The 27,868-nt window shown below is 46.4% G+C and overlaps 1 protein-coding gene and 1 long non-coding RNA gene across 17 annotated transcripts in view; one reads left to right on the top strand and one right to left on the bottom strand.

Moving 5' to 3' along the window:
• Positions 1-27,868, top strand: part of UBN2 (ubinuclein 2) — a 98,539-nt gene that overhangs the window by 58,844 nt on the left and 11,827 nt on the right. For 8 of the 16 annotated variants that reach the window (XM_051835653.2, XM_051835652.2, XM_017338032.3 and 5 more), the window contains 5 exons: positions 2,201-2,243; positions 5,100-6,650; positions 13,092-13,323; positions 13,752-13,841; positions 16,645-26,729. In XM_051835653.2, coding sequence (XP_051691613.2) covers positions 2,201-2,243; positions 5,100-6,650; positions 13,092-13,323; positions 13,752-13,841; positions 16,645-16,694 — 1,966 coding nt within the window. In that variant the 3' untranslated portion in view covers positions 16,695-26,729. Of the gene's footprint in view, positions 1-2,200; positions 2,244-5,099; positions 6,651-13,091; positions 13,324-13,751; positions 13,842-16,644; positions 26,730-27,868 lie in introns of those variants that run through there. The other 8 variants (XM_070071426.1, XM_070071422.1, XM_070071427.1 and 5 more) reach the window with 3 other exon arrangements.
• The window catches only part of LOC127488085 (uncharacterized), a 43,245-nt gene continuing 15,490 nt past the window's right edge, over positions 114-27,868 (bottom strand). The window contains exon 2 of the long non-coding RNA XR_007915505.2: positions 114-16,815. This is a non-coding gene — a long non-coding RNA (uncharacterized lncRNA). The remainder of the gene's footprint in view (positions 16,816-27,868) is intronic.

The raw sequence follows: 27,868 nt of genomic DNA, 5'->3' as shown, positions 1-27,868 counted from the left end.
GGCTCCAGGTGTCTTCTGGTCGTATTAAATGCTGTCGGAGTAGCATTTGGAACATAGTTAGGCAGTCTCACCAGGCTCCTTTTCTTTTTATTTTTTTATTTATTTGAAAGACAGAGTTACAGAGAGAGGTAAAGCCAGAGAGAGAGAGAGAGAGAGAGAGAGAGGTCTCCTCAGATGGCCGCAATGGCCAGAGCTGAGCTGATCTGAAGCCAGGAACAACTTCTGGGTCTCCCACGTGGGTGCAGGGGCCCAAGGATTTGGGCCATCTGCTACTGCTTTCCGAGACCATAGCAGAGAGCTGGATCCAAAATGGAGCAGCCGGGACTCAAACCGATGCCCATATGGGATGCCGTCCCTACAGGCCGGGGCTTTAACCCACTGCACCACAACACCGAGCCCCAGGCTCCTTTCAGAGTGTGATTCTGACTGCTGACTTGTTGCGCCTTAGGACACGCCTACTGAACTCGTTCTCAGGATCTCTTCAAAAGCTACTGAATCCCTGACGCTCAGCTGACAGGCAGTCAGGGGTTCTCCTTTATTCCCGGCCTCCTCCCTCCTGTCTTTCTGTGACCCCTTTTTCTGCACTGTGACTGTCTACATAGGTGACCTGCGGCCTTCTGCTGCCCTGGGCTTACCGGGACGGTTCCGTGTACATGCCTGCTGTGTGCTGCCCCCACGGGTGGAGCCCTCAGAGTTGGCCTGTTCTTCATTTCCTGCCTTTGTTCACATCTGAGTTCCCCTTAGTGGCATGACCACTGAGGAGAGTCTCTTAGCTTCCTGACACGCAGACGGAGGCAGGTGTCAGGAATGGGAAAAAATATTTGCAAACTATGCAACAGATAAAGGGTTAATAACCAGAATCTACAAAGAGATCTGCTATGCCGTTGGGCAAATATTGATCAACTCTTTATCTACAACTTAGATAGTGGATGTAAGTAAAATTAGGAAGTTACTGAGCACATGAATTCAGTATTCTGCTAAGAGGCTGGTTGCCACACCTCTGCATTCGTGCCTGTGGTTCTGAAACAACGCATGCATAGCAGGGCAGGTGTAAAGAACTCACGCCTTCAGTTCTTTTTTTTAAAACACTTACTTGTTTGTTTATTGGAAAGTCAGAGTTACAGAGAGAGAGAGAGAGAGAGAGAGAGGTCTTCCATCCGCTGGTTCACTCTCTAGTTGGGCACAACAGCCGGCGCTGAGCTGATCCGAAGGCAGGAGCCAGGAGCTTCATCCGTGTCTCCCATGTGGGTGACAAGAGCCTAAACAAGTGGGCAGTCTTCTATTGCTTCTCCAGGGGCATTGGTAGGAGCTGGATTGGAAATGGAGCAGCCAGAATTGAAAGCAGTGCACACACGGGACGCTGGTATCGCAGAATGTGGCTTTACCACTGCACCACAACACCAGTCCTGTTCTTGTTTTCAACTAAAATCTCATTCATAGCTTCTTGGAATTTTTCTGTTTTTGTTTGTTGTTGTTGTTGTTTTGACAGGCAGAGTGGACAGTGAGAGAGAGAGACAGGAGAAACATCTTCCTTTTCCGTTGCTTCATTCCCCAAATGGCCACTGCGGCTGGCCCGTGCACCGCGCTGATCCGAAGCCAGGAGCCAGGTGCCTCCTCCTGGTCTCCCATGTGGGTGCAGGGCCCAAGCCCTGGGGCCATCCTCCACTGCACTCCCGGGCCACAGCAGAGAGCTGGACTGGAAGAGGAGCAACGGGGACAGAATCTGGCCCCCCGACTGGGACTAGAACCCGGAGTGCCAGTGCCGCAGACGGAGGATTAGCCTGTTGAGCTGCGGCGCCAGCCTTGGCATTTTTAAATTTGAGCTTAAAGTTCCTTGAAGCCCTGTTTTTGTACAAAAAAATTGTAAATTCTTTTAAGTTCTGGAAGTGAGTCGTTAGGTAGCTTTGTTAGCCTGTTTTGATTTACTCTATTTTTTGTATCTACATTTAATTTTTAGAAAAATGTTTGCCATTTAGACTTAAGATTTTATTGTTTGCTTTTTTTTCCCAGTTAATCTCTATGGGGAAAATATTTACGTTCACATATAAACTGCATTTATGTATAGTTCTTCTCTTTGAAGTGCTTTCCAAGTAATGGAAGGGATTATTTACCCACATAATTACAGGGTTATGTGTTATGATTTCCTAATGAGTGGTATAATTGCTACTGAAATGGCCTTGTTTTTAATCATTTATTGTAGGGCAAAGAAAAAGGTGATTCCTGCACCTAAACCCAAAGTAAAGGTAAGTATCGCAGCTCCTCAGTCATGAGCTGGATGTTGAAATACTTTCTTCAGAAGAAAAGGATTTACGTTATTTAGCACCATTTAGTAGATACTATAAGATGAGTGTTTCCTGCTTTGTAACAATCCTGGAAACTTTGTGTTTGAGAAAAAGATGGCTGAATAGCAGTGGAAATTTGCATATATTAATCAAATTATAAAGTTTAATTTACTTTAAAATGTTGGATATTCTTTTAATGCATAGTTGAGGTTGTAAATATTGACGGGCTTTGAAAAATTCATATAAAACGGAATTAAGAGACAGTGCAAGTATTTCATGAACGTTCTGACTGTCTCATGTGGAAGAGAAATCCCCACAGCATAGAAGGAGCTGCCAGGTGATGACCTGTTGCTGAATCTCGGACAGTCCTTGGTGGTGCCAGTTGTCTAGTGACTTCTTCTGTTTCTTCTCAGAGGTAGCAGGCTGCATAGGTCAGAAATGGGAAAGAAGCCTGTGTTAAACCTGGACTCTCAAAGGAAAACATCTTTAGAAGAAAGTACTAGGAAAAAATCCACCCCCCAGCAAAGCAGCCAAGCAAATGTCCTTTCTTAACCTAGTGTCTAGATTCAGGGAAGAAAGTCCTTCCTGAAAAAAATTGTTTAAAGATTTATTTACTTGTTTGAAAGGCAGAGTTATAGAGAGGCAGAGAGAGAGAGACCTCCCATCTGCTGGTTTGCTCCCCAAATGACCACAACTACCGGAGCTGGGCCAATCTGAAGCCAGGAGCCAGGAGATTCTTCTAGGTCTCCCACGTAGGTGCAGAGGCCCAAGCACTTGGGCCATCTTCTACTGCCTTCCCAGGCCATAGCAGAGAGCAGCTGAATTGGAAATGGGATGCCAACACTGCAGTGCGGTGGCTTTACCCGCTGTGCCACAGTGCTGGCCCCAGTTTTTCCTGCTTTAAGACTTTTAGTTATACTACCTGCATAGTCTGAGAAAATTGCCAAGCTAAGAGAATAACCCAGAGTCATTGGGTTGGTTGTAAACTTGAGCAACTGGCAAAAGCAAGTTCTGTCAGGTGATGATGTTTTCATCGGCTTCAAAGATTGGCTTACGTATAAACCATGTCACATACAAGCTTACACTCAGATACGAAATACATGCGGCTTTCATTTACTATGAGTAAGAGGTGATAAAGGCCGGCGCCGTGGCTCACTTGGCTAATCCTCCACCTGTGGCACCTCGGGTTCTAGTCCCGACTGGGGTGCCGGGTACTAGTCCTGGTTACTCCTCTTCCAGTCCAGCTCTCTGCTGTGGCCCGGGAGGGCAGTGAAGGATGGCCCAAGTGTTTCGGTCCCTGCACCTGCATGGGAGACCGGGAGGAAACACCTGGCTCCTGGCTTCGGATTGGCGAAGCGCTGGCCGTGGCGGCCATTGGGGGAGTGAACCAACGGAAGGAGGACCTTTCTCCCTGTCTCTCTCACTGTCTATAACTTTCTCACTGTCTATAACCTTCTAACTCTGCCTGTCAAAAAAAATAAATAAAATAAAAAAAGAGAGGTGATAAAAATGATAAGCAAAAGAATTAGATCCTTAAGTAGGACAAGTCATAGATTTATTGAATTTAGAACAGAAACTAATTTTGCTTAACATTTTTGAATAAAATAGAAGAGGCAATTAAAAAGTATCATCAAAATAGACTAACTAGATTCGGAGAGACCCAGTGTAACCTCTGGAGTCAGAACTGCTATCAGTTAGAGTTAACATGTCCTGAAAGCCAGTGCCCTTCTTCTCTGAGTAGGTGAGGTCATTGCTCCTAGAGTTATTGCTAGGAGGCCAGTGTTGGCGCCTCTGACCCTTGAAAGAGTTACAGAGAGAGAGAGAGAGAGAGAGAGAGAGAGAGAGAGAGAGAGAGAGAGGTCTTCCATCCCTGGTTCACTCCCCAGTTGGCCACAACAGCCAGAGTTGTGCCGATCCGAAGCCAGGAGCCAGGAGCTTCTGGGTCTCCCCCGTGGGTGCAGGGGTCCAAGCACTTGGGCCATCTTCTACTACTTTCTCAGGCCATAGCAGAGAGCTGGATCAGAACTGGAGCAGCCGGGACTAGAACCAGCGCCCATGTGGGATGCTAGCAGTGCAGGTAGAGGCTTTACCCACTATGCCACAGTGCCAGCCCCACCATTCAGTTATTGAAGGAGCAGTCTTTGTAAATGAAATACCTGCTTTTTGGATTCAATTATATCTGTGCAATTTTGTCTGCCAATATAAATCTACACAATATTGTGTACATTTAATGTTATTTTTATAAAGAAAAATGATTAAGAAGTCACTTAAAATAGCAATTTTACACTTGTAACACTTCTAGTATTCTGATATATTCCCCAACCTCAGTTCTGTGCCTTTTTTTTTTTCTTTTAAGATTTATTTATTTCTTTGAAAGGCAGAGTTACAGAGAAGCAGAGAGAGAGAGAGAGAGAGAGAGAGAGAGAGAAAGGTCTCAGTTTGCTAGTTTACTCCCCAGATACCTGCAATAGCTAGGGCTGGGCCATGCTGCAGCCAGGATCCAAGAACACCGATTTCCCACATGGGTGGCAAACCCAAGCACTCGTCATCTGCTGCCTTCCCGGGTGCACTAGCAAGAAGCTGGTTTGTATCAGAGGAGCTGAAACTTGGGATGTAGGTTTGCAAGCAGCAGCTTCTCTTGCTGTAGCACAGTGTCCAGCCTTGGTTTGGTTGTTAAGGCCTCCTTTTAGAATTGCTTCCTGGAGTGCAGCTGCCACGTGCGGTGCTGGAGACAGCTCGGGCAGGAGCTCTGCCATCTCAGGGGTCCACTGTTTAGTAACCATTGTTGTTTCTCCCACTGTCCTGTTGCTTTGCTAGGAGTGTAGTCCGAAAAAGGACCAGAAAGCTCCCGCAGCCTTGGTGGCTTCCGCTGGGGGTCCTTCGGCAAGCCCCAGCACCCCTGCCGCCGCGCCTGTCGGCTCCAGCTCCACACCAGCCCAGGAGACCATCTGCCTCGACGACTCGCTGGACGAAGACCTTTCTTTCCACTCGCCGTCACTGGATCTTGTTTCCGAAGCTTTAGCTGTTATCAATAACGGGAACAAGGGCCCTCCCGCTGGCTCAAGGGTAAGCCTGCCAACTGCGAAACCTCGTTCAGGACTAAGAGAAGAAAAATTAGCAAGCATCATGAGTAAGCTGCCACTCGCAGCTCCCAAAAAACTGGACTCCTCTCCGACTGCACACTCGTCCAGTCTTATAGCCGGTCACACAGGGCCAGTACCAAAGAAACCCCAGGACTTAGCTCACACTGGCATCTCTTCAGGCCTTATTGCTGGGTCTTCGATTCAGAACCCGAAAGTTTCCTTGGAACCTCTGCCAGCCAGGCTGCTTCAGCAAGGACTACAGCGGTCAAGCCAGATTCATGCTTCCTCCTCGTCACAGACTCACGTCTCCTCTTCTTCCCAATCCCAAGCTGCTGCCTCCTCTCATGCTCTGGGAACATCGGAGGCCCAAGATGCTTCTTCGTTAGCGCAAGCCACAAAGGTGCACCAGCACTCAGCTGTCCCGCAGAACTATGTGTCTCCACTGCAAGCAACCATTAGTAAATCCCAGACGAACCCCGTGGTGAAGCTGAGTAGTAACCCCCAGCTCTCCTGTTCAGCCCCGCTCATGAAGACTTCAGATAAGCCGCTTGTGTACCGCCTTCCTCTGTCTACCCCTTCACCTGGAAATGGCTCTCAAGGGTCCCACCCCCTGGTTTCCAGGACAGCACCTAGCACCACTACCTCCAGTAACTATTTAGCCAAGGCAATGGTGTCACAAATCTCCACGCAGGGTTTCAAATCTCCCTTCTCAATGGCTGTGTCCCCAAAACTTGCGGCGTCTCCTAAACCTGCCACGTCTCCTAAACCCTTGCCCTCACCTAAGCCTTCTGCCTCGCCTAAGCCCTCTCTGTCAGCTAAGCCTTCAGTATCAACTAAACTTATTTCTAAATCCAACCCAGCTCCCAAGCCTACTGTATCCCCGACTTGTTCGAGTCCAAATGCACTAGTAGCCCAGAGCAGCCACTCCAGCAGTAACAACCCTGCTCATAAACAGCCCGGGGGGGTGAACGTCAGCAGACAGTCCCCCACCTTGAATTTGTTGCCCCCTAACCGCACTGCAGGCCTTCCGTCTACAAAAAATCTTCAGGCCCCTTCAAAGATAACAAACCCGTCATCCACCGGAACTGTTGGGAAGAGCAGCTTGAGTGGAACTGCAGTACATGTACCTGCCAGCAGAGGTAGCAGCCATAACTCGAGTGGAGCGAATAGGACTAGTCTGCCTGGGGGAACAGGAAGTGGAACACAGGGTGCTGCTAAACCGTTGTCTACTCCACACAGACCGTCGTCTGCCTCAGGGTCTCCAGTGGTGACAGCCAGTGTGCAGGTATGTATGTCTACACATTAACGGGAGCGGACGTGAGTGCTACACGGTGTGTAGCGTGTTCGTAGCACTTGGCCCGGGGGTGCTCTGATGCTGATGTCCTGTGATGGACACGTTTGTGGGTTGGGTTTTTGTTGGAATGTGGATTTTTATCACATGTTTGCTTTAAAACCTTTGAAAACCATGAGAATGCATATAAAAAACTACCTTTCTTAGTTCAGAACAGAGTAGTGATGATAGAATTTAATATACATTCACTTGTCTCTTGCCTTGTCTCCTGCCCGCTCTTTGTTTTTTAATCAGATTCCTACCCATTACTTTTATCTTCGCAAATGGAGTGCTTCGTTTGGCTAATTCTCTGTTGAGTTAGCGTCCGTAGTCCTTTCAGTCCCACAGTTTCCCTCTTCACGGGGTTTCACTCCGTGCTTCCTTCTCGGCTGCCGGGGGCATCTCCCAGGAAGGTGCCCTGAGTGGTTTTCCCTGAGCTTCCCTGCACCTGAGCATTTCTGTGCTGTTGCACTTGACCAGGTCATTAGGTCCCACTTCGGGTTCGGGAATGCTGCTTCAGTGGCCCTTGCCTGGGACTTGGGATTATAGAAAAGCGTGAGGCCGTCCTGACGTTTTGTTCCCTTATAAGTAATGTGTTTCCTCGGCCTAAATGATAGTGAGATTTCGCCTTTCTGTAAAACTCCAGTGTTTGTACACTATGGCTCGATTTGTCAAGTTTCATTAAGTGTGTGCCTCGAACTTTAGTGACATCCTTCAGTCTCTGACCTGGCTGCTTTTTCAGCTCAAGGATAGTTTGTTTCATTTTGTGGCTGATCCGTTTATCCTCAGGGTTTTGTCTGCTTCTTTGTTTGGAGCGCTTGGTACTGAGATACCCATCTCTTCCCTGGCGTTCCTTATTGTTTCCTCCCTCTGCTGCCTCTCTGTGTGCTGCGGTTTGCTCAGATCTGCCCTTTACATGAATGCTTTGGCTTCCTAACTTGTTTTTCCTGAAAGTAATGCATGTTCACCATAAGAAGATTTAGAAAAGAGAAAACAGAAATCACCTCTCACCCCAGCACTTTTATATTTGTAGGTGATTTTTTAGACTGTTTTTTTTAATTAATTAATTTATTTTTTGACAGAGTGGACAGTGAGAGAGAGAGAGAGAAAGGTCTTCCTTTTCCGTTGGTTCACCCCACAATGTCCGCTGTGGCCGGCGCAGCGCGCTGATCCGAAGCCAGGAGCCACCTGCTTCTTCCTGGTCTCCCATGGGGTGCAGGTCCCACGCACTTGGGCCATCCTCCACTGCACTCCCAGGCCACAGCAGAGAGCTGGACTGCAAGAGGAGCAACTGGGACAGAATCCGGCGCCCCGACTGGGACTAGAACCCGGGGTGCCGGCGCTGCAGATGGAGGATTAGCCTAGTGAGCTGTGGCGCCGGCCCAATTTTTTTAGACTGTTTTTAACAATGTGTGTGTTGTATAATACTGTTTCATAACTAGCTTTTTTAAAAACTACATACACCTTTTTAGATGATGTACACTTTGTTGCATTTTCAAGTATTTTCTGGAAACACGACTTTTGTCATTTTATTTTATAAGGGTTTTTATTTATTTATTTGCAAGTCAGAGTTACACATAGAGAGGAGAGGCAGAGATCGAGGGAGTCTTCCATCCGATGGTTCACTCCCTAGTTGGTCGCAACGGCCAGAGCTGTACCAATCCGAAGCCAGGAGCTTCTTCCAGGTCTCCCATGTGGGTGCAGGGACCCAAGAACTTGTGCCATCCTCCACTGCTTTCCTAGGCCATAGCAGAGAGCTGGATTGGAAGAGCAGCAGCCGGGTCTCCAACCGGCGCCCATATGGGATGCCGGCACTTCAGGCCAGGGCGTTAACCCGCTGCGCCACAGCGCCGGCCCCAACTTTTGTCATTTTAAAGAATTGTGTTGTGTAGCAAGTGCCCGGCCTCCTGTGTACATGAGATAGGGGCGCTGCCCAGAGAGACATCTTCATGCTTCCTGCAGAGGGTCCCTGCCGCTCAGGACCTCTAACCCTGCAAGCAGCATTGCTTCTCTTGTAGACTTAGGAGTGCCTGGATCCCAGAATTCTAAAGTCAGTTAGTCACAGTCTAGGATTAACTAATGTTTCATCTGTGTAACTTGACTTTCATCAGAAATAAGACAGTAGCTTAAGTTAATGTTAGAGATCATATGTTAAAATTTAAATTATAGGTGAGATCTGAGAAGTAGTTTGTGTTACTGTTTACTTCGTCCCTCCTAAAACGTTAACAGCGTTTTTGGGGAGGACAGTCTAAAGTGTGATCAGATGAGTGTGTGAAGGGCTTGATTCAGAACTGGTAGTTCTCTGCCTATGGTCTCCTTCCCAGTGCCAACTACTTTCAGCTGTTACTGTGTTTTTAAATAAGAATAATGCATGAGAACTCCTTATTTTATCAATTTCAGTGCTGTGTTGTCTTCTGAGTTTTCCTTATGGTGAGCCTTTTAGTCCTCATTTACTTCCCCATTTTCCCAAGAGAGTAATACCACGGTTTTTGGTTCTATCAGTAACAAGAATTGTCTGTGTTTAGACAGGTGCCGCAAACTTTGGTTTCATATGCTTTCTTGTTATAAATTTAGGGGTTTTTTTGGAGTAAAAAATTGCTTATTATCCCCGCTTCCCTCATTTTATTTGAACTTAGGGTTACATCTTTCTTCATCCTTTGTCATCTCCAGAATCCAGTGGTTCGGTGCTTTTCCCTGTGTTTGATCCTTTGTTCCAAATGGACCCATTCACTGCCCGACAACAAGCACTTGGTTGTCAGCAGGGATTCTGCATGGCAGTGTGGTTCTGGAAAGCAAGTCTCCCTGCTCATTTCTTCTTCCCACAAAGGCTTTGCGATCGGAGACTGCCCTCCCTGCTGTCCTGTCTGGCCCGTTTCCTGTCTTACTGGTTTGACTGGAGGAAAGTCCTGGAGTGAGGCTGGTTCACCTTGAGATTCTTTCTGTTCCAGCACAGCTTCTCACTGAGCGCCTAGCCGTCTCCTGTGGACTCCAGATCCTGTCCGTGGCGCTCCAGTGCTTAGCACGGACTTGGCATCCATGCCTGCAAAGGGTTCGCCCTGTGTGAAGGACACCTGCATTGTCTGCTCATTGGCAGGGTGCAAAGGATCGCTCCTTTAACAGAGGACAGAAGAGAAAATGGCTGGGTCTGAGTTGCTGCCTCTGTGCGCTTTCTCCTCAGTTCTTCCCCGAGCAGGGCTCTGCTCCTTCCCTGCCCATCAGCTTCTCTGAGTCTTGTCTCTGCCACTTTATAATTCCAGAAATCATCTGTTCACTGTGCAGATGTTGATTGAGTGTTTGCTGCTATGTGCTGGGCACTCTTCTAGGTGCTGGGGTAACACTCGTCAGCCCTGTGGAGGGGGGAAACACAGACCAGCAAAGGGAGCAGGAGTGAAAACACTAGAGGCCAGAGCCCAAGACAAAGGCCAGCATGGCCGCACAGCGGATGGAAGCACAGAACCTGGCTGGGGCTCTGTGCCGGCCGTCGTGAGGACTCGGGCTTATTCTTTGGTCAGTGGGAAGCTGTTGAAGGATGTTAAGCAGGGGAGTGGATGGTCTGCTGTGCACTTCCAAAGATCCCTCTGCAAAGGGAAGAAAGTTATTCTGTGTGGTGGAGAAGGAGTGACTGGTACACCCCCCAGAATAGAATATGTGGCTTCAAAAGAAGACTTACTGCCTGTTTCCTGCATATGTTCCCCCGGGAATGAAATATAGAGGTCATGGCAAACATGTTTCATTACGAAGCATTATCCTGCACTATTTGCCTCCTACGTGTTCCTGAATGCTATCAGCTGTAGATTCTCCTACTTCTGAAAGGTCTCCATCTTTTAGCATAGAGAAATGGACAAGTGCCTCAGAACACTTAGATTATCAGAAGTTTCAGTTTAGATGATAAACATATAAAAGTAGGTATGGAAGCTCTTTGAAGTGTAAAATGTTAGTTACGGCTGGCATCAGTTTTGATTGTTAATACTAAGTTACTTGATTTTGGACTTGCCCAAGTATCGTTTGCCATTTATTGTAATGCTTGATTAGACTCCTCCAGAAAAGTCTGAAGAAGTTCTCCTTATTTCCATTATTTAATATTCCTCATCAGGGGACTTCTAAGTGAGGCACGCAGCTTTGGAGACTCTCATCCTAACAGTGCAATAAAATTAAGATTAAAAAGAAGAAACGCTTCTTGTTGGTTTTTAAGTTGATACAGAATCTTTTCTTTTCTTTTTTTTTTTTTTGATTCATTTCTTTATTTGAAAGAGTTACACAGAGAAAAGGAGAGGTAGGGAGAGAGAGAGAGAGAGACAGAGAGAGGTCTTCCATCCGCTGGTTCACTCCCCAGTTGGCCACAACGGCCAGAGCTGCAGTGAAGCCAGGAGCCAGGAGCTTCCTCAGGGTCTCGCAGGCAAGCATAGGGGCCCAAGGACTTGGGCCATCTTCTACTGCTTCCCCAGGCCATAGCAGAGAGCTGGATCAGAAGTGGAGCAGCCAGGACAAACCGGCGCCCATATGGGATGCTGGCACTGCAGGTGGCGGCTTTACCCACTACACCACAGCACCGGGCCCCAACATTATTATTTCTGATTTGGTCATTTTTCCCTAAATGCACCCACTTTGAATATCATGGCTGGCACAGTAGAAGAAAAGACAAATAAGAAAAGTTGAAGTCCAAGCATGAAGTTATGAGGGTTTGTACTTAACGTAGATGGAAGTGTTGGTAATGAAGCAAGCGTGGGTTGAGGCTGTGAGCTTGTTGGGTCCTTCACTTTGCGATGCCTGAGAAGTCTGAGGCCTGCGCGGTTGTGGTCGGGAAGGAGGAGGCTGTCGGCAGCTCCCAGTCGTGGGCACGCAGGGTGGAGGAGTGTCAGATCCAGTGGGAACACTGGTGAAGCTCTCTGGACAAGAGGCCAGAACCGTGGCTATGCCAGGGTAATTCGGAAAGTTCATGGAAAATGTACCTTATGACAAAATTAGAAAAATTTCAAAGATTTTTGCATCAAAATAAACTTTAAATTCTGTTTTCCATGAACTTTCTGGGATATTGTAGTAAATTTCAGTGGTAGCCAATAAAGAACGTCAGAGAGAGAGAAGACAGTTGGAGTGGAAGTCTTTCTTGTTTTGTTCAGCAGTGGCATGAGCCCTTCAGTGTGCAGTCGCTCTGTTCAGTACCTGTGTGAGCGAACAGGGAGCCACCAGCCGTTTACTGGTGACACTTAAACACAAAGTAAATTGTGTATAAACTTAGACACAAAGTAAAACTGACACTAGCTATCATTGCTGACTAAAACAATTTTTTTTTTTGACCTGGGAAATTTAGTTTTGGTAAATAAGGCTCTACAAAAGGGAACTCAAAATGCCAGAAACTATAATAGGTAATATCTGGTAACGGGAAGATTTGGTTATATCACATCTTTGTTGATAAGTGCACATAGAAAAAAAGAATTACTTAATTGCTTTATAGGAAGTTGTTCAAAGAATTAAATTAACTTAGAGTATACCTAAAAGATTTCGCGATGAAAGCTCAACAATATTACCTTCTTTTTGATGAGTGTTTATTCATAAACGTGGCATGCATGCCCAGGTGAACAGTACAGAAAGACTGATTTCCTCCTAACTAACAGAGTCTGATTTCACAAAAGTAGTGAGATGGAAACCAGCTGTCCAGGGCTGAGGAGACTAAGTTGACGTGGACAGTGGAGTCTGCCATTCAGTAAACTTGAAAATGAAAGGAATGTACACAAATGCCATTGTTGTTAGGAGCCAGACAACAACCAGGAGTGAGTGTGGTTGTAGGAACAAATGAGGGCTTTTTATCCGAGAAGGCAGAGGAAATCTGGAAAAGGTGGACTCCCGGGTAGTGGTGTAAGAAGGTTCTACAGGTAGGATTCACGACAAGGGTCGAAAGGTTCGCTTTGGAAAAAGGCTCGAAAGGTTAGTCATGAGAAAATCTTTGGGGTGGCTTCGTCTCCGATGTGTAGGAAGAAAGGCTGGGCCTGGCAGAGCTGCAGCTCTGCGCCAGCACAGTTGTCAGACAAACGGAGACGCACATTTCCTGAGACCGTGCGTGTCAGCAGGCTAGCGGCCAAAGTGGAGAAGTAGAAGTTTAAGGTCAGTAACTAAGCGAGTGAGTGGATGTGATGTAGGCACCGTTAAAATGATCTTTAGTTAAAAAGGAGTCTTGAGCAAGTATCCAGAGTTTCCACGTGTCGTTTGCAGATTTTCAAAACCAGTGTTGGTAGCTTTTCAAAATACGTTCTTCACCTCAGTCTTAATTTTTGCCTCAGAAATTAGAACAGTTTGAAGACGCAGTCCTGCATTCATGAGAATAGTAGGGAAAGTACAAGCTGAGTCGCTGTGGGTTAAGTACTTGGTTCTCGCCTGTTTTGACCCCTGCTTTCTGCACAGTCCACAGCAGGAGCGCCATTGTTGGCTAATGCCTCACCCCTGACTCTCATGACGTCACCTTTGTCTGTAACCAATCAGAATGTGAGTCCTTTTGGGATGCTGGGTGGCCTTGTTCCCGTCACCATGCCCTTCCAGTTTCCCTTGGAGCTACTTGGCTTTGGAACGGACACAGCTGGAGTGACAACCACCTCGGGATCTACCTCAGCCGCTCTCCACCATAGCCTAACTCAGAGTAAGTGGGGCTCTTTCGTTTATTTGGCTGTCTAGTGTGACAGAGCAGGAAACCTCACACGGGTTTTCTGGTTGAGTAGTCTAGTTGGAGTTAATAGGATTATAGATATTTTTAAATGCAGTTTATTTCATATTACTTTCAAATTACTGGACCCTAGGATTTTATTTACAGATTCAAAAAGGAACAAGTGAATCATCCCTACCACTTTTCTTCCTTAATGAAAGCTACAGGAGGAAGTCGGAATTGCTGGGTTGTTTGCATACACATCAACGTGTATGCCTGTACCCTTTGGGGATGTTTATGCTCTGCTTTGTGGAAGACCTGTGAAGGCAGGCTGGCGTAGGGACTCGGATGATTTGCGGTTTTGCTCTAAGAGGGCTCGACATGTAGTTGGAAGAAGATCACTGACGAGTCTGTTTTCCTCTCAGATTTACTAAAGGGTTTACAGCCAGGAGCTCAGCATGCAGCACCACTTTCCCACTCACCTCTGCCTACACACTTACAGCAAACATTTCATGGTAAGAAAGCCACCTGTTTCTTCGTCTCTTTATTATTTATGTAGGTTCATAGATATGGATTATACGTTTCTGAAAACAATGTGAATGGAATGAAAAGAGATTGGAAAAAAATAAATTTTCATATGACTGAATCCTCATTGGCTACAGACTTTTAAGAGAAAGCAAATAGGTAAATGATAACTTTGTTCCGTATGAAAGAAACCTTTTCGGAGGTGCTTATTACATGGAATTGATGAGTAGGGAAATGACCAGTAGGGTCATGAACAAGTCGTTCTACTCAGTAATTACAATAATTTCCACTCTTTGGAAGCCTACTGAATGCCAGGTAGTCCTGAGGTTGCCTACGTGGAGGTGACAGTCCCCAGTTCACAGGTCAGGCAGCTTAGCCAGAGAGGCGAGTGGCTTGCCTGAGGTGACAGACCAGGGTTTGATCTGAGATCCTGCCCCAGCACGGCTGACTGCACAGCCTGCACTGCTGACCGCTGAACTTTCCTCTCTTGGCGATGATTAGAATGGCAGGACCCAGACTGTGCTGTGGGGCCGCAGCCTAACCTGATGTGGGCCCGTGGGTGCTGCACTTAGCGCGTTGACCCCGGTCCATGTGCCTGCTGCCTCGGTGGACTGCTGACCCTAACCTGAAGGCTGTTGTCAGCATCCTTTGAGAAGAAATAACGGCCTGACTGCTTCCTCCACTTTGGGAGTTGATCGGGCCCCGTCGTTCTCTCTGACCTTGTGTGAACAGTTATCTTTGAAGCAGCTCACGGGGCAGACATGAGCGCTGTGCGGCAGCCTTGAGGCAGCAGGTCGTCACTAAGCCTCTAAGAGACCCAGTGGTGAGCTCACCCTTGGGATGAATGGTGAATCATAGTGGTGCAAACTGGGTAACACACAGTAGGCAAGATGCTAGCAGCTCTCGCCTTCGGAAGGCGAGTAGGTTTAAATGTTAACGGGAGGAGCCTTGTAACCGCAGCAGCTCCTCCCTGGGCTTCCCAGCAGCTGCTTACTGGGCTAAGTCCGGCGGAGGCCTATGCGCTTCTGCAGGCAGATTGGCATGAATGTGACCACGCGAGGCATTAAACAGGACCCCAGTAGCCCTTACAGGCAGTGTCTCATTGTCTGCAAGAGCAAGGAGGCAAATAGGACTGCCAGCATTTCCCACATAACTGAAGGTACCCAGTTTAAAATTTCTCATGTGAAAACTGAGCTTGGAATTTTGGATTCCAAAACTGCCACTGAGCAAGCCAGCCTCTGAACTCGCTGGACCGTCACGCCTCTTGCTTGTCAACTGTGGACGCGATGTTCTTAGACTTCTATGGGAATTTAAGCTTCTAGCATCATACCCAGTACGTAGTAAGAGCTCAGTTAGTGTTGATGCTTTTAATCTTACCTACTCTTAAAGAAACAGCAGAAAACTGCTGTAAAGAGCCAAAGAGTAGATGTTTTAGGTTTTGCAGGAACTGCTCAGCTCCATCATTGTAGTACAAAAAGTCATAGGACAGTACGCATGTAAACATGGCTGTGTTTCAATAAAACTTTATCTGCAAAAACACATGGTGAGCATGGTTTGGCTCTTGGGCCATAGTTTGCCAAACCCTGGTCTACATAATCTCCCACTCCACTTAATAGGAGTGTCTTATTTTGCCGATTAACCAAAGCTGCTTTGAGCACAATTCTGTTTAAAAAGCACCTTTGCCATTTTGAGAATTTCATTTGTGATGAACTCTGATCAAGTCATTGCTGTCTACAAATGTAGATAAATGATGTCTTACTTTAAATGAAAAAACCGAAGTTGTCACCAGAATTATTTGAATGCTCGTCTATGCATACAACTTGGAGAAGACCCTCTTGTTTCATTGATACATCTCTCTTCAGTAGGAGCAGGTTTTGTTCTAAGTTTTCCAAGGTGTTGAGAGGTCACACACATGGCCAGGCAGTATGACCACTGGAGTGCAGTCACTTGTTCTCTTCACCTGTGCGTTTCTGCCATCATGCTGCTTCCTGCAAAGTGAAGGCTTCTTTCCCTCGTGCTTTCTCTCACGCCTGGGCTGTCTCTGGGACTTGGTTTTTCTTCCAAGGCACCGGCCTGTTACAGACTTTGTCCATGTTCTGCTCGCTCTGCAGCTCCTGAACCCTGCTCTTGCCTAGTAGTTGCCCTTTCTGTCCTCTTGCAGTTTCTGTGACTTAGCTGAAGCTCCTATGGAGTAATCAGCGTTCTCCTGGCCGACAGCGGAACAGCAGTATGTAAGAACAGAAACCTTCGCTCCCCAGCAGACTCTCCTGCCACTCGTAGCTAGGTTAGGACTGGAACACTGGTCTTTTCACTGCCAGCGTGTTGTAGTCATTTACATAAATAATTGGGGCTAATTATCAAGTGCCGTGTCATGGCAAGTGATTCAATTACATTTACAGCAAGGTGAGATTGACCTTGTCTTGCACTGGATTAAAAGTGGTTGGTCCCTCGAAGGTAGGGACTGTCTTTCAGTTCTTCAGTAATCCTCCCAGCGTGGATGCACTTGGCAGTGAGGTAAATGTTAAGCATTTATTGAAACACAGTCTGTATAGGACATAGAAAGCCAGCTCGACCACAGTCATTGAGATAAGAGGATCATGGGTCTTGACTTTTTAAAAAATATCCTTTATGTGTAGTCAATCTCTGTAATGCTGAGTAGCCTGTGAGACGGTCAAGGTTGTCTCAGAAACGCCATCCACATACAAACTAACAGTTAATTGCTCTTTTTGCTTTGTTTTTGCCTATTTTTTGTGACATGCCTATCCATATCAATTTAACATCTCTTTTTCTCAGATGGAGGCCAAAGTAAAGGGGACACTAAATTACCACGGAAATCTCAGTGACTTCCCAGCAAGCAAAGGAGACGAAACATTTAGTTGGCTGATGGAATCTACCTGATGGGAAAGTACTTTTGTGGTCATAGGGCTGCTGTTTCTGTCGATGTTTACATTCTCGTCCCAAGCACTGTGGTGAGGAAGAAAAAGAAAAGAAAACATTACTTGAGCAAAGCCAGGTGCAGGAGAAGAAATGCTTTTGTGCAAAGTTAGTGACCTTCAGTCTCTTGTAAAGAAAGACAGAGTTACCATATTAACTGACTTGAAAGAGACTCAGTTGTCAAACCCACAGAAGTACAAGTTTGATTTTCCCCTGGGGGGAGGAAGAAGGAGGTTGAGAGGATTTGGGTAAACTCCATCCATCTTGGGGGTTGGCTCTGAATAATCATAGACATAACTGCATAATTAAAGGCAATATATCTGGAATTAGGCCAATTTGTCAGGAGTAATGATCATGTCTGTTGAAGTGGATTATGTAGCAAATTTGCCACCAAAAAAAAAAAAAAAAAAATGGCCCTGTGTTTGAAGCAGCCAGTAGCTGAGAAATAGTGTGCCCTCGGCGGTCCTGAGCAGACTTGAGTCTTCTCCGGCCTGTGGCAGCTCCTCGCGTGCGTCACGTGCTGCAGATGCTTCTGGAACGTTACTTCAGCACAGCGATTTTTAAAAAGTCAGGAAATTGAGCCTGTTGCTCTTAACAGGAGAAACCTAGGTGTCCCTTTTTGTGAAAGGGTCAGTTTCATCTTCCGTTTAGAAGCAGGTACTTCACGCCCCCTTCAGGTGATTTGTGCATCTGGTATTGACTGCTTAATTATTATTTCCATTTTGGATGCTAAAATGTGACTGTGCTCACATTTTCCTCTTGAGAAATGGGAATTTTTGGTATAGGGCTAATGCTTTTTTACTTATAGCCCTTGCAAGGTTACCAACATGAGCTGTAAATTTCCCGCAAATTCACCTCACTCCATGACTTTTTTTTTTTAGCTAGTGGCACTTCAGGCAGTTATTAACTATTGATAGAAACAGCTAAAAGTATGTAGTACATACTTGTATGCTGCTTTGTTGGTCATTCAAATGGCATATATAGATTTTTTTTAATTTTAAGATGGTATTTTAAAGGGAGGAATGAATTATGTTAGTATCATTATGTATACAAGGGGTTATATTAAAGCAATCATAATGTATTTTTACTCCCTGTATCCATCGCAGTGAAATTGAAGCATTTGGGATCTTAAAGCTTTACTAGTATTTACTCAGAATATTGATACACAAGTAAACCTGCAGATGTGCTACCTTAGCTGTAGCCTCTTTATGCAAAGAGCAAAGACAACAAAGGATGCTAAGGGAAAGACTTAGTTCTCTTTAGATACATTTTATATGATTTTCCCCCTCATCATCAGTCTCTTTCAAACTAATGAATATTTTCTAACTATACGCAAGAATGGTGTAAGCTCTAAATGATGTAATCTTGTCCATTTATCACGATAGACTAACTAAAAAAATAGCCTTAGACTGGTAATAGCAAGATTTCTAGCGTTTTTCATTATACATTACCCTACACCAGCAAACGGGAACTTTTTTCTGCCAAGGGCCACATGGATATTTATATCATTCATTGAGCATTCAAAATTATCAACTTAAAAGTTAGCCAGCTATAAATGGACTCAGTTTCAACTCTGCCGGTTGTACCTTGGCAGGGCCAGGCCAAATGATTTTTGCGGGCCTTATATGGCCGATGGGTCAGATACCCCACACCAGCCCTACACTGTTAAGCTTATTCAAATCGAGAGTATTACCAGGCCCATTTCCCTTTAATAAATAAAAGTCTCAGCCTATAGGACTGTGAATAAGTAACTTTAGATCTGTTCAGATCTTTATTCCTGTATTTTGACTTCCAAGTCACATTGGCTTGCTTCATAGCAAAAAAAAAAGGGGGGGGGGGGTTAATAAATAAGTGAAAACTTTAGTTCCAAAAATTTGTTGCCGTTGGGGAAAGGACTATTTCAAAAGAATTGATTAAATTTCTTGACTAAGGATTTAGTGTCCCAGTACCACAGGTCGGGGTGTTGGATCAACCCCAGCAGAACTTACAGAGCAGTACTGGGTGTGTTGAGGCTTGACTTGAATTCAGTGTTTCTGATTAGGTTTTTAATTTGGGAAGTGTACTCAGTTCTTGGTTTCTTGTGATTTAGTAGGCTTCTTGCTTTCCTCTTTGCAAATACCACCTGGGAAGTGACGGGGGCTTTCCTTCAGAAGAGTAACCTTGGTTTCCATCTCTTCCCGTCTAACTGCACACACACCTGTGTATACGTAGGTGTGTGTGCATACACACTAATATAGATGCATTGGTAGTATTAAAATCAAGGAATAATCACTTTAGTTTCTTAAACCCATCAATTTTAAAAAAGAGTTATTTATTTGAAAGGCAGAGTTACAGGATCTTCCATCTGCTTATTTACTCCCCAAATGGCCACGATGGCCAGGGCTGGGCCAGACAGAAGCCAGGAGCTTCTTCCTGGTCTCTCTTGTGGGTGCAGGGGCTCAAGGACTTGGGCCATCCTCCACTGCTTTCCCAGATGCATTAGCAGGGAGCTGGATTGGAAGTGGAGCAGCCGGGACTCAAACCGGCAGCCGTTGAGATGCCAGCTCAACCCGCTGTGCCACAGTGGCGACCCCGGGACCCATCAGTTCTGGATCATGCCATAGGAAGTTCTCTGATGACTGTCATCACTAGAAAAGGAATGGGCTTGTCCGTTCTCCTCTCCGATCACTTTGTGCTAACTAACCAGGACAGATAACCAGAGGCCCTGAGGCTGAGACTGTAACACGGGGAGTTCCTTTCACTGTCCTCAGTCTTGATCCCTTGAAGACTGCTAGCAGTCGGATTGCACTTGAGCAGCCTCCCCGAGGTTCCTGGCCATCTCGCATCCACTTCCGTCAAGACATCCTTCTGTGTTGTATAAATCGGGCAGACCCTCTTGTCTTTCTTTATAGATAGGATATGATCAGAGTTTCTACATGTAAATACAAGCCTATTTCTTTCTAGATCATAACATTGAAAATGGTGTCCATCCTTTATGGTCACCCACCTTTACGGTTTTTATTACTAATAACATAAATTGGTTATTTTTTAGCACAGAGACTTGTGACTCATACTGTATTTTTGCACTTAAAATCAAATTATGTTATTTTTTAAAATGGTGAATAATTGGAAAGGATATCTATAGATCAATGTGTATTTCTAAAGAGCATTAGCAACATCCAAATGCAAGAATTGTCAGCACACTTAGTTATATCCCACTCAGCGGGATTCTTGATTCAGGAAAATGAAGCTGTTTGTTTCCGACTGTCTTCTGTTTTCAGTTGCCTTCATGATATATAAGCTGTTCCTGTGTGTACAGTTAATCCTCAGTATTCACAAGCAATAATGGCCACAGCATTGTCCTCAGGTAGCAGTGCTGGGCCTGGTGGGAGACTGTTGGGAGCAAAGTGTCAAGCTCATTCAGAGCCTCCTAAATAAATGCAAGCAATAATTGCCGGAAGTCAGTTAGAATTGTTTTGCATATGCTTCTGACATCAGAGGGTAAAAGAAATCAGGACTTTAAGACAGCCTGAAGGAAGAGGTTTTGGGAAAGACGTGAGATTAACTCGTAGTCACAGATCCTGGTGGTGCTGAGGGAATCAGAGATCGTGCTAGCACATTCTTTTGTGCCCACCACCCCTTTGATGGATGTAGTAAGCCCAAATTAGGTATTTTATATATATATATATATATATATATATATATATATATATATATATATATGTATATCATTGACATTGAGTAGAGTTTATTGGATCACCAAGGTAAGGGGAAGAGCCAGGCACATGACATATTTGAATACTGTGGGTTTGACACCTGTTGGAAAACAACTTCTTGCAACTGATTTTTAACCCAGGATATTTTTTTTCCAAAGCAGATCTAAATTGTTTACTACCCAGGGATGGGGAGGGCAGGCGCCTTGAGTCTTTCTGCCCTGGTTGCCCTGTCCCGCAGCCCTTTCCACCCCTGCTTGGCTCACAAGACGTTTTCTGACATGAAATTCTACTGTTGTCCAAACTGCCGCCCCCGCCGGGAGCCCGTGTCCTGGGATCGTCTCTAGAAGGCCGGCTCCCGCCGCGTGCGCTGCTCCGCTGTGAGATGAGCTCGCTGTGCCGCTGCTTTCGTTGGCAGCTCTTCATCTGCAGGAGACTTGAGCGTGCAGTCCGCCCCACGTCTCGCTGAGGGTCCTTACGTTAGGCGGGTACCACGCAAGCGCACTGGTCCCTGTGTGGTTTCTGTCATTTAAGTGTGGAAGTCGTGCTTGCTTTTTGTTTGCTTGTTGGGTTGGTTTGGTTTGGTTTGGTTTGGTGTTGAAATTGGAACCAGAAGCATGGGAAGGGGCAGTGAGCAGGAGCAGTTGAGCATGGTCCTTGTGTCTCAGCTCTGCAGCTTCTGCTGGCCTGACGCTCCCAGAGGGGCACCCTCACTCTGCTGTGCACGCAGGGTTGTGCGTTTGGTTTTGTTTGGTTTGGCTTTTTGCTGGGGGAGGGCTTTGATTTTCATAATAATGTTGCAGGAGAAAAGTGCAGTAGTAGACAATGCTGATCACAAACATGGTATGCAATTTTATTTTACAGAGTTTAAGGGGAAAAGTTGGACTCTTTGTGAATTGTCTCTTAGCTCTGATAAATGCTTATATCGCTTCTCTAAAACATGCTCAGTTCAGGCCTTTGTCTTTGTTAAGTGCCTTTTTTTCTTTCTTTTTTCTGCTCTTTAAAAGCTGTTCTCAGATATCCTAAAGTACAGACTAACTAGTCAGGGGGTTCAGGAAGAAGAATCTCAGACTTGCCAACGTCCTGTCATGCTGTGATGTTCTTCCTTTCCTGCTGTGTACAGACATAAATGTAAGATGCATCCATATAAACCAGTAGATGCTGTACCGTTGTGTGCTCTCGAAGAACTCCCCTGGCAGCGTTGCGAAACTTTGGCCTTGTTCGTTCCATTGCTTTTCGCTGGTTAAAATGTGTGGGTTGGGGGATTTTCTTTCCACAGATGCTGTCTTCCCCCTTGAATATATATCTGTAGCAGTTAACAAAAAGATGTGTGTGTGTGCACGTGCGCGTGTGTGCGAGGGTGTGTGTATGTATCGGTTATACGATGTATGTATACACACGTAGATGTGTTGTTTATTCCAAGTCAGATAACCTTAGTGGACGCTTAGCTGCTCCTGGGTGTGGCCCGCTGCCCGTGCCCTGCAGCCCGGCGTGAGCTGTGCAGGGAAGCGCTGGAGTAGCAAGCGTGTCTCGCGGGCCACCTTGCTAAGGTGCGCTCTGGCAGAGAGACTGAGCTTAGAGCCGCAGACCCCGGCCAGTCGGCAGCTCTGTCGACATTAGAGACGTGTCCTGTTTTCTTCTGGGTAATAACTTCTGAACAGTCCTACAGCTGGGTATCTGTGAAGATGCTGATAAACCTAGAAGTAACTTCAGATGCGGAGGAAAATGCTCTCGGCGCTAGAGCGCTCCTGAGGGCTCTTCAGTCTTCGCTTTGCCAGAGAATCACAGTAGACTTGGTTTAGATTTCGCCCTTGAGCAAAATAACCCAATTTTCAGGATCTAAGGTTCATTTGTTTCTTATTGAAAACAAAGAGATGTGACATGTTCAGGGAGACTCAGTTGAACCAAATCTGAAAACCCAGGACAAAAACGTCAAACAAGTGTCCCCTTTTGAATAGAAACGTCTAATTTGGGATAGGAGACTGATCGCTGAAGAGAAAGCAGAGGCTCCTGGCAGCGAAACGTGCCCAGCGCTGGAGCGAGCTCCGGCAATCCATGTCGTGCCTCAGAGTACCCATCCACATTTGGGTAGAATTACCCTCACCTACCTCCCAGGGATATCAGAGACTGTGCTATTTCAAAATAGCTTGAGTTTTTCTAAAATGTCCTATATAATTAAAAATAGTATTATCTTCCTGCAGAGGCTGAAAAATGATCTCCTTATAATTATAGGATATAGGAAGCACCCTACGATTTTTAAGTTTAAAAGAAATCACTGGAATTCTAATTTAGATACATATTGTTATTTAAACATATTGTATTTGTGGTGGGATAAAATGGTTAGTTTCAGGTTAACAAGAGAAATGACACTAAGTTTCTTCATTATAAGTAGTTTTTTTTGTGTGTGTGGTTTTTTTTAGCCTTTTATGGTGTCAATAATTGTGACTTTTGCTGAGGTTGTGGGGCTCAAGTTAGATAAAGTATGGGTGACTGGTGTTTGGAGCTGATAAAGGATTGTGGAAGTTCTCTCTGCCTCACGTCACCATCTTCCCACCCTCATTCCTCGGTGATGCAGGACTGGGCTTTCCACTGGGGGAGAGTGAACGGGAGTCTCATTCACTGGCAAGCAGTGGCTCAGGCTGTGTCGCCCGCCTGCGTGTGGGCCTGTCCGGCTCTGTGCTGGGACAGGCAGCACACACGGCCAGGTCCACTGTCCTCAGTGCGGGAGAACGGCTCCCAGGAGGAAGTGAAGAAAACTTTACTGCGCTCTTCTTCCTGCATGCTAAGTAGCAAAATGCAGAGTTTTCCTGTTGTCGTTACAGACAGCAGCAGCAGGAAGGATCGGGTGCTGAGCTGGGGTTGTTGGGTGTGTAGCTCATGTCAGGGTCAGGAGAGAGAATGTGGGCGGTGGGACGCGGAACAAGTCAGCAGCTCAATGCTGAGCAGGAAGCTCCGGGCGGAGTTGGCCTGGGATCCAGCTCCCAGGAGGGGCTCGGGCCCAGTTAATCTCTAGAGACACAGTTTTGTTTTGTTTCGTTGTTTTAAAATCACGGTTTGGTTTTCCCTTGCTTTTTCCAGATGAGACCTTGGTGAGTAGCTTCTGAGTATCTACTGCCCACATAAACATTCTTTATTTGCCACATTTCCCTTTTTTTCCATTCTTTGTTGTTGTTGTTTTTTCCATTCTTTTGATAACAAATGTTTAGACTTCTACCCAAAGAAACAAGACGAAGGATTTTGTTGAATGTGCTTTCTCTGGGGAAAATTAACAGAAAAATAAAATAGAGATATTTTTATGTTCATCTATCCTAAAATGTGCATTTTTTTTATTTAAAAAAAAAACTACCAATCGTCCCACTGGTTCACAACTGTAGTTAGTGTCATGGATGTCTTTGGGCTGCTGTGATAAAATCATCCTGGTGTTTAGAAAGTTCTAGATTCCATGGCACAGTGTGCAGGCTTGACAAGCTGAACAAGTGATGAGATCCTAATTACCATAGCTTTGCATATTTGTGTTGAATGTGTCCCCCTTTGCTCTCATCTTCATTCTTCTTCCCGTAGTGTGGGTGCCTAAGTTCACCCTCTCATCCCCTGGTCGCTCCTGCTCCTGTCGTCCGCCGGGGCGGGGTGGGGGGGAGGCGTTTCCTCCCCCTCTAGCGGACGCCCTGCGCGCCTGCTGACCTGCACAGTGAGGCCTGCGATCTGGGGGAGTCGCTGTCCCGACAGGGGTGCAGGCAGACCAGGAGGGTGGTCGCCAGACTGCCCGGGATGACTTGATGCTGTCACAGTTTTCCCACACACTCAGAGTACTAACTGATTGGAAGTAGGTATTTTTTATCTTCATTTAATTTTCTTGGACTGTGATATTTCCACTTCTCAATCTTTCCTGTTTCCATTTCAGAGAGGGTTAATACTTCAACGTTGGGCACTTTCTCAGTCTGTCACCCAGACAGGTCAAGAGTGTGTCTTGAAATCTCAGCAGTGGAAGTGGGGTACGGGTCCCCAGTGGTCCTCACTGGCGCCGGGAGTTGTTTTTCTCTTCTTGACTCCGTTGCAGTGTAGTGTAGTAGCTGAGGTCGCTTCCTCGGGATGCTTTTCAGGGTTGTTCAGAAGCAGTGCAGACCGCTGCGGGGGCTGTTACTTCTCGCCACAGGCGGCCTTGCGTGGCTCCATGCTTCCTCTCTAATAGGTCTGTTTTGCAAAGTCCAAGTCAATAGGCCAGTTTTATGTTCCTCATTTCGCTAACAGTGGGACTCTGTTTTGAGTTTGACTTATTAAACATTTCAGAACAGAGTACTAGTGGAAGCCCCTTGTTAACCGTAGATAACTTGGAAATACTTCTGTTTTTGAAGTTAACAGCTCCATGTCCTCAGAGCTCATGAGCCAAGACCAGCCAGGAGCCTGTAGTCTGTGACAGCCTGCCCTAAAATTATCTCAGCTGTCTTGTGTTTTCTAGCCTTGCGACCATAAACTCTCCTTTTTTGCTTATCTCTGTTTTTGGCAGGGGTAGTGTACCCTCTGTCAGGAAATTGGGGTTTCCTTCCTGCACCTGTAGAAACTCCCAAGGATTATTCCCAGTTTTGGCTAGAGGGATTAGAAGAAAAAGAAGTTGTTCTCAGTTAACAGAGGTATTACTGTCTCAGTGGTCAGGAGGAGGTCAGTCGTCAGTGTAATCACACGCACCTCCGAGACCACCCGAGAGTCACGGGTGCTTTGCTCAGTACACGGAGAGTCCCAGCCCACGGGTGATGTAATGTCAGAGGGACCCGAACTCTGGACTCGCCTTTGTTGATTGCCATGAAACTTTACTTTATCTTCAGAAGCGATCAAAGATACTAAGTTGCTTTTTAACGAGAGAGTGGTAAATGAAGCTTTCCCTTGCTGTTTGCTTGTTGGCATTCATGAAAGAAGAGGAAAATAAATCTCTGCTGGTGAGCACTTGGCGCCCTGAGTGATGTGTCAGAGTCAGTGCAGGTAGCTCTCGCTCAGTATAAGCAAGAAGGAGTCGTCAGGAAACCGCCGAGCTGTTTGCTGCAGCGGACTGGAAACGGTGACTCTGGGTTTTAGCCAAGCCCTTAGCCTGCGTTTCCATAAGGGCAGGACTCTCCTTAGGTAGCAGGAGGGAAGGCAGGGCGTGTCTAGACGGTAGCGTCCGTCCGCTCTCTGAGCAGCTCCCCCGGTATACATCTCCCTCTTCCTTAGCCACGCCCATACTTGACAGAGGCCCCCCCCCCCCCATTGCAGAGCCAGTCCTGAAGCAAGGCGTCTAGAGGGTGGGCAGTCCTGTGGGTGGGGCACGAGTCACTGTACTGCGTCTCACTGCCTTGAAGTAGTGTGTGACTTCATGTTTTGGGGTTGTTTTTCCTCCTTTAAAAACTGGACCTGAACACAAGCTTTGAGTTGATATTTGTAATAATCTCAGGACCTGAAAGATTGTAGCATTTAGTATGTCTTAAAAAATTATGTACTGTACCAGCCATGGATTTTTGTAAATATACCTGTCTCCCTTTTTTGTATTATTTTAGTAAAAAAATAATATTAAATTTAAATAAAAGGGGGTGGTGATGACAGGTGAATGGGTGTGGATATGTATGTGTGTGTATGCATAAGGCTCTTTTGAGACAAACTGGTGCTCGTTAAATTTTCCGGCTCAAACCAGAGCAGGATATGGACAAAGTGCTGCTACTGAACCCTGCACTGAGCCTCAGCGCCTCCGTTCTGACGTTCCCAGCGGCCGTCCCGCGCTGGCTGCCAGCAGTGGCTTCGCAGTCAGCCTCTCCCACTGCCGTCTTGCTTCTGCAGGTCCCTCACGCGGGCTTGGTGTGAAGTGCCCCCGACCTCCCAACTCCGGTTCTCAGAGAGTTCTTGTCGTCCTCTGCTGGGGAAAACAAAATTTAAAAAAAGAGCAGATGAATTTTTTTTTAACCAAAAAGCTCCATTTCATAAAACAATGGTGAAGTGTGGATGCTTGAGAGCATACACATTCCTAAGTAGAGATCTGTGAATTAGCTGATCAGTCCCATGGAAACCCTCCCTTCAGTGCAGGGATTTTTGTTCATTTTTTCACTTGTTTTGCAACAGCCTCGCTCATGTTCCAGGTGTAGCTAGCAAACCCGTGTTTGAAGCAAGAGCCTTGTTTGATTCGGTGTGGCTGTTTCCTGTCTGTCCTTGGTGACAGGGCCTTTTACATGAGTGCTTTTTCTTTTTGTATGTGTCATGTGTTGTATTAAATAAAGAGGAATGTACATATTACTCTTGTGTCTGTTGTGTTATTGGGCTATTAACTTGGTTTTTTTTTTTTTTTTTTAAGATTTATTTTATTTACTTGAAAGACAGTTGTAGAGAGGCAGAGAGAGAGAGAGAGAGAGAGAGAAAGGGAGGTCTTCCATCCAATGGTTCACTCCCCAGATGGCCACAAGGGCCAGAGCTGCGCCAATCTGAAGCCAGGAGCCAGGAGCTTCTTCCGAGTCTCCCACATGGGTGCAGGGGTCCAAGCACTTGGGCCACCTTCTACTGCTTTCCCAGGCCATGGCAGAGAGCTGGATCAGAAGTGGAGCAGCCGGGACTAGAACTGGCGTTCATACGGGATGCCGGCACTGCAGGCAGTGGGTTTTAATCGTACAGTCTGTGAGTGTCTGTTGTCTGTGTCACTCTGTGCTATGCACTGTGGAAGGCCAAAGTCGAGGACACCGTCCCCAGCTACAGTGTCTTCACAGTTTCCAGGCACATAAGTTAAAACACAGCAGTTCAAGGTTTGGTGCAAAAGTGTGCTCCCTTGCTGCTCGGCGATCGCGTCCAGGGCAGGGGGGAAATGGCACTGGTGCAGCCTGGGAGAGCCGAATGTGGTGGGTGATGCTGGACTGGGCCTGCAAGGATGGGAGGGTTTGATTGACGGAGAAACGGGGAGTAGATGAGTCTGCTGGAGGGGACATTTGGATTAGTGGAGGAGGCAGACGGTGGGAGTGCTTGTGTGCAGGCTCACTAGGCCCTCCCTTCTAACAGGGTGTGTGTCGCTGGCGCTATCAGGATCAGGGCCCAGAATGTGGACGTGGGAATGACCCACAGTGGTCGTCCTGTTTTGCAGAGGGAGACCCGAGCAGGAATGCAACCTCAGAAAGCTGGGGCGGGGGTCTGAGCCCAGCTGCTCTGAGATTGAGCCGCTTGTCCGTTCATACATACGCAAAGAAAGCAGAGACCACACCTGGAATAGAGAAAGGGGCTGCTGCTCCTTTGGGTGTATTTCACTGTGTTAGGAAGATGAAGAGGAGAAGTTCTGAAAGCCCCGGTCCTCACACGTGGCTGGAGGAGGGCTGCAGGTTCTAGTGCAACGAGGGCCAAGGACGTCTGGCCGAGTGTGTGTGTGGGAGTAGCTGCCCTTCACGTGGCTTTCA

The sequence above is a fragment of the Oryctolagus cuniculus genome, chromosome 3 (assembly GCF_964237555.1).
Source record: "Oryctolagus cuniculus chromosome 3, mOryCun1.1, whole genome shotgun sequence".
NCBI classification, from domain to species: domain Eukaryota; kingdom Metazoa; phylum Chordata; class Mammalia; order Lagomorpha; family Leporidae; genus Oryctolagus; species Oryctolagus cuniculus.
Note: the sequence above shows the minus strand (reverse complement) of the source record. Positions and strands in the feature narration are given on the sequence as shown.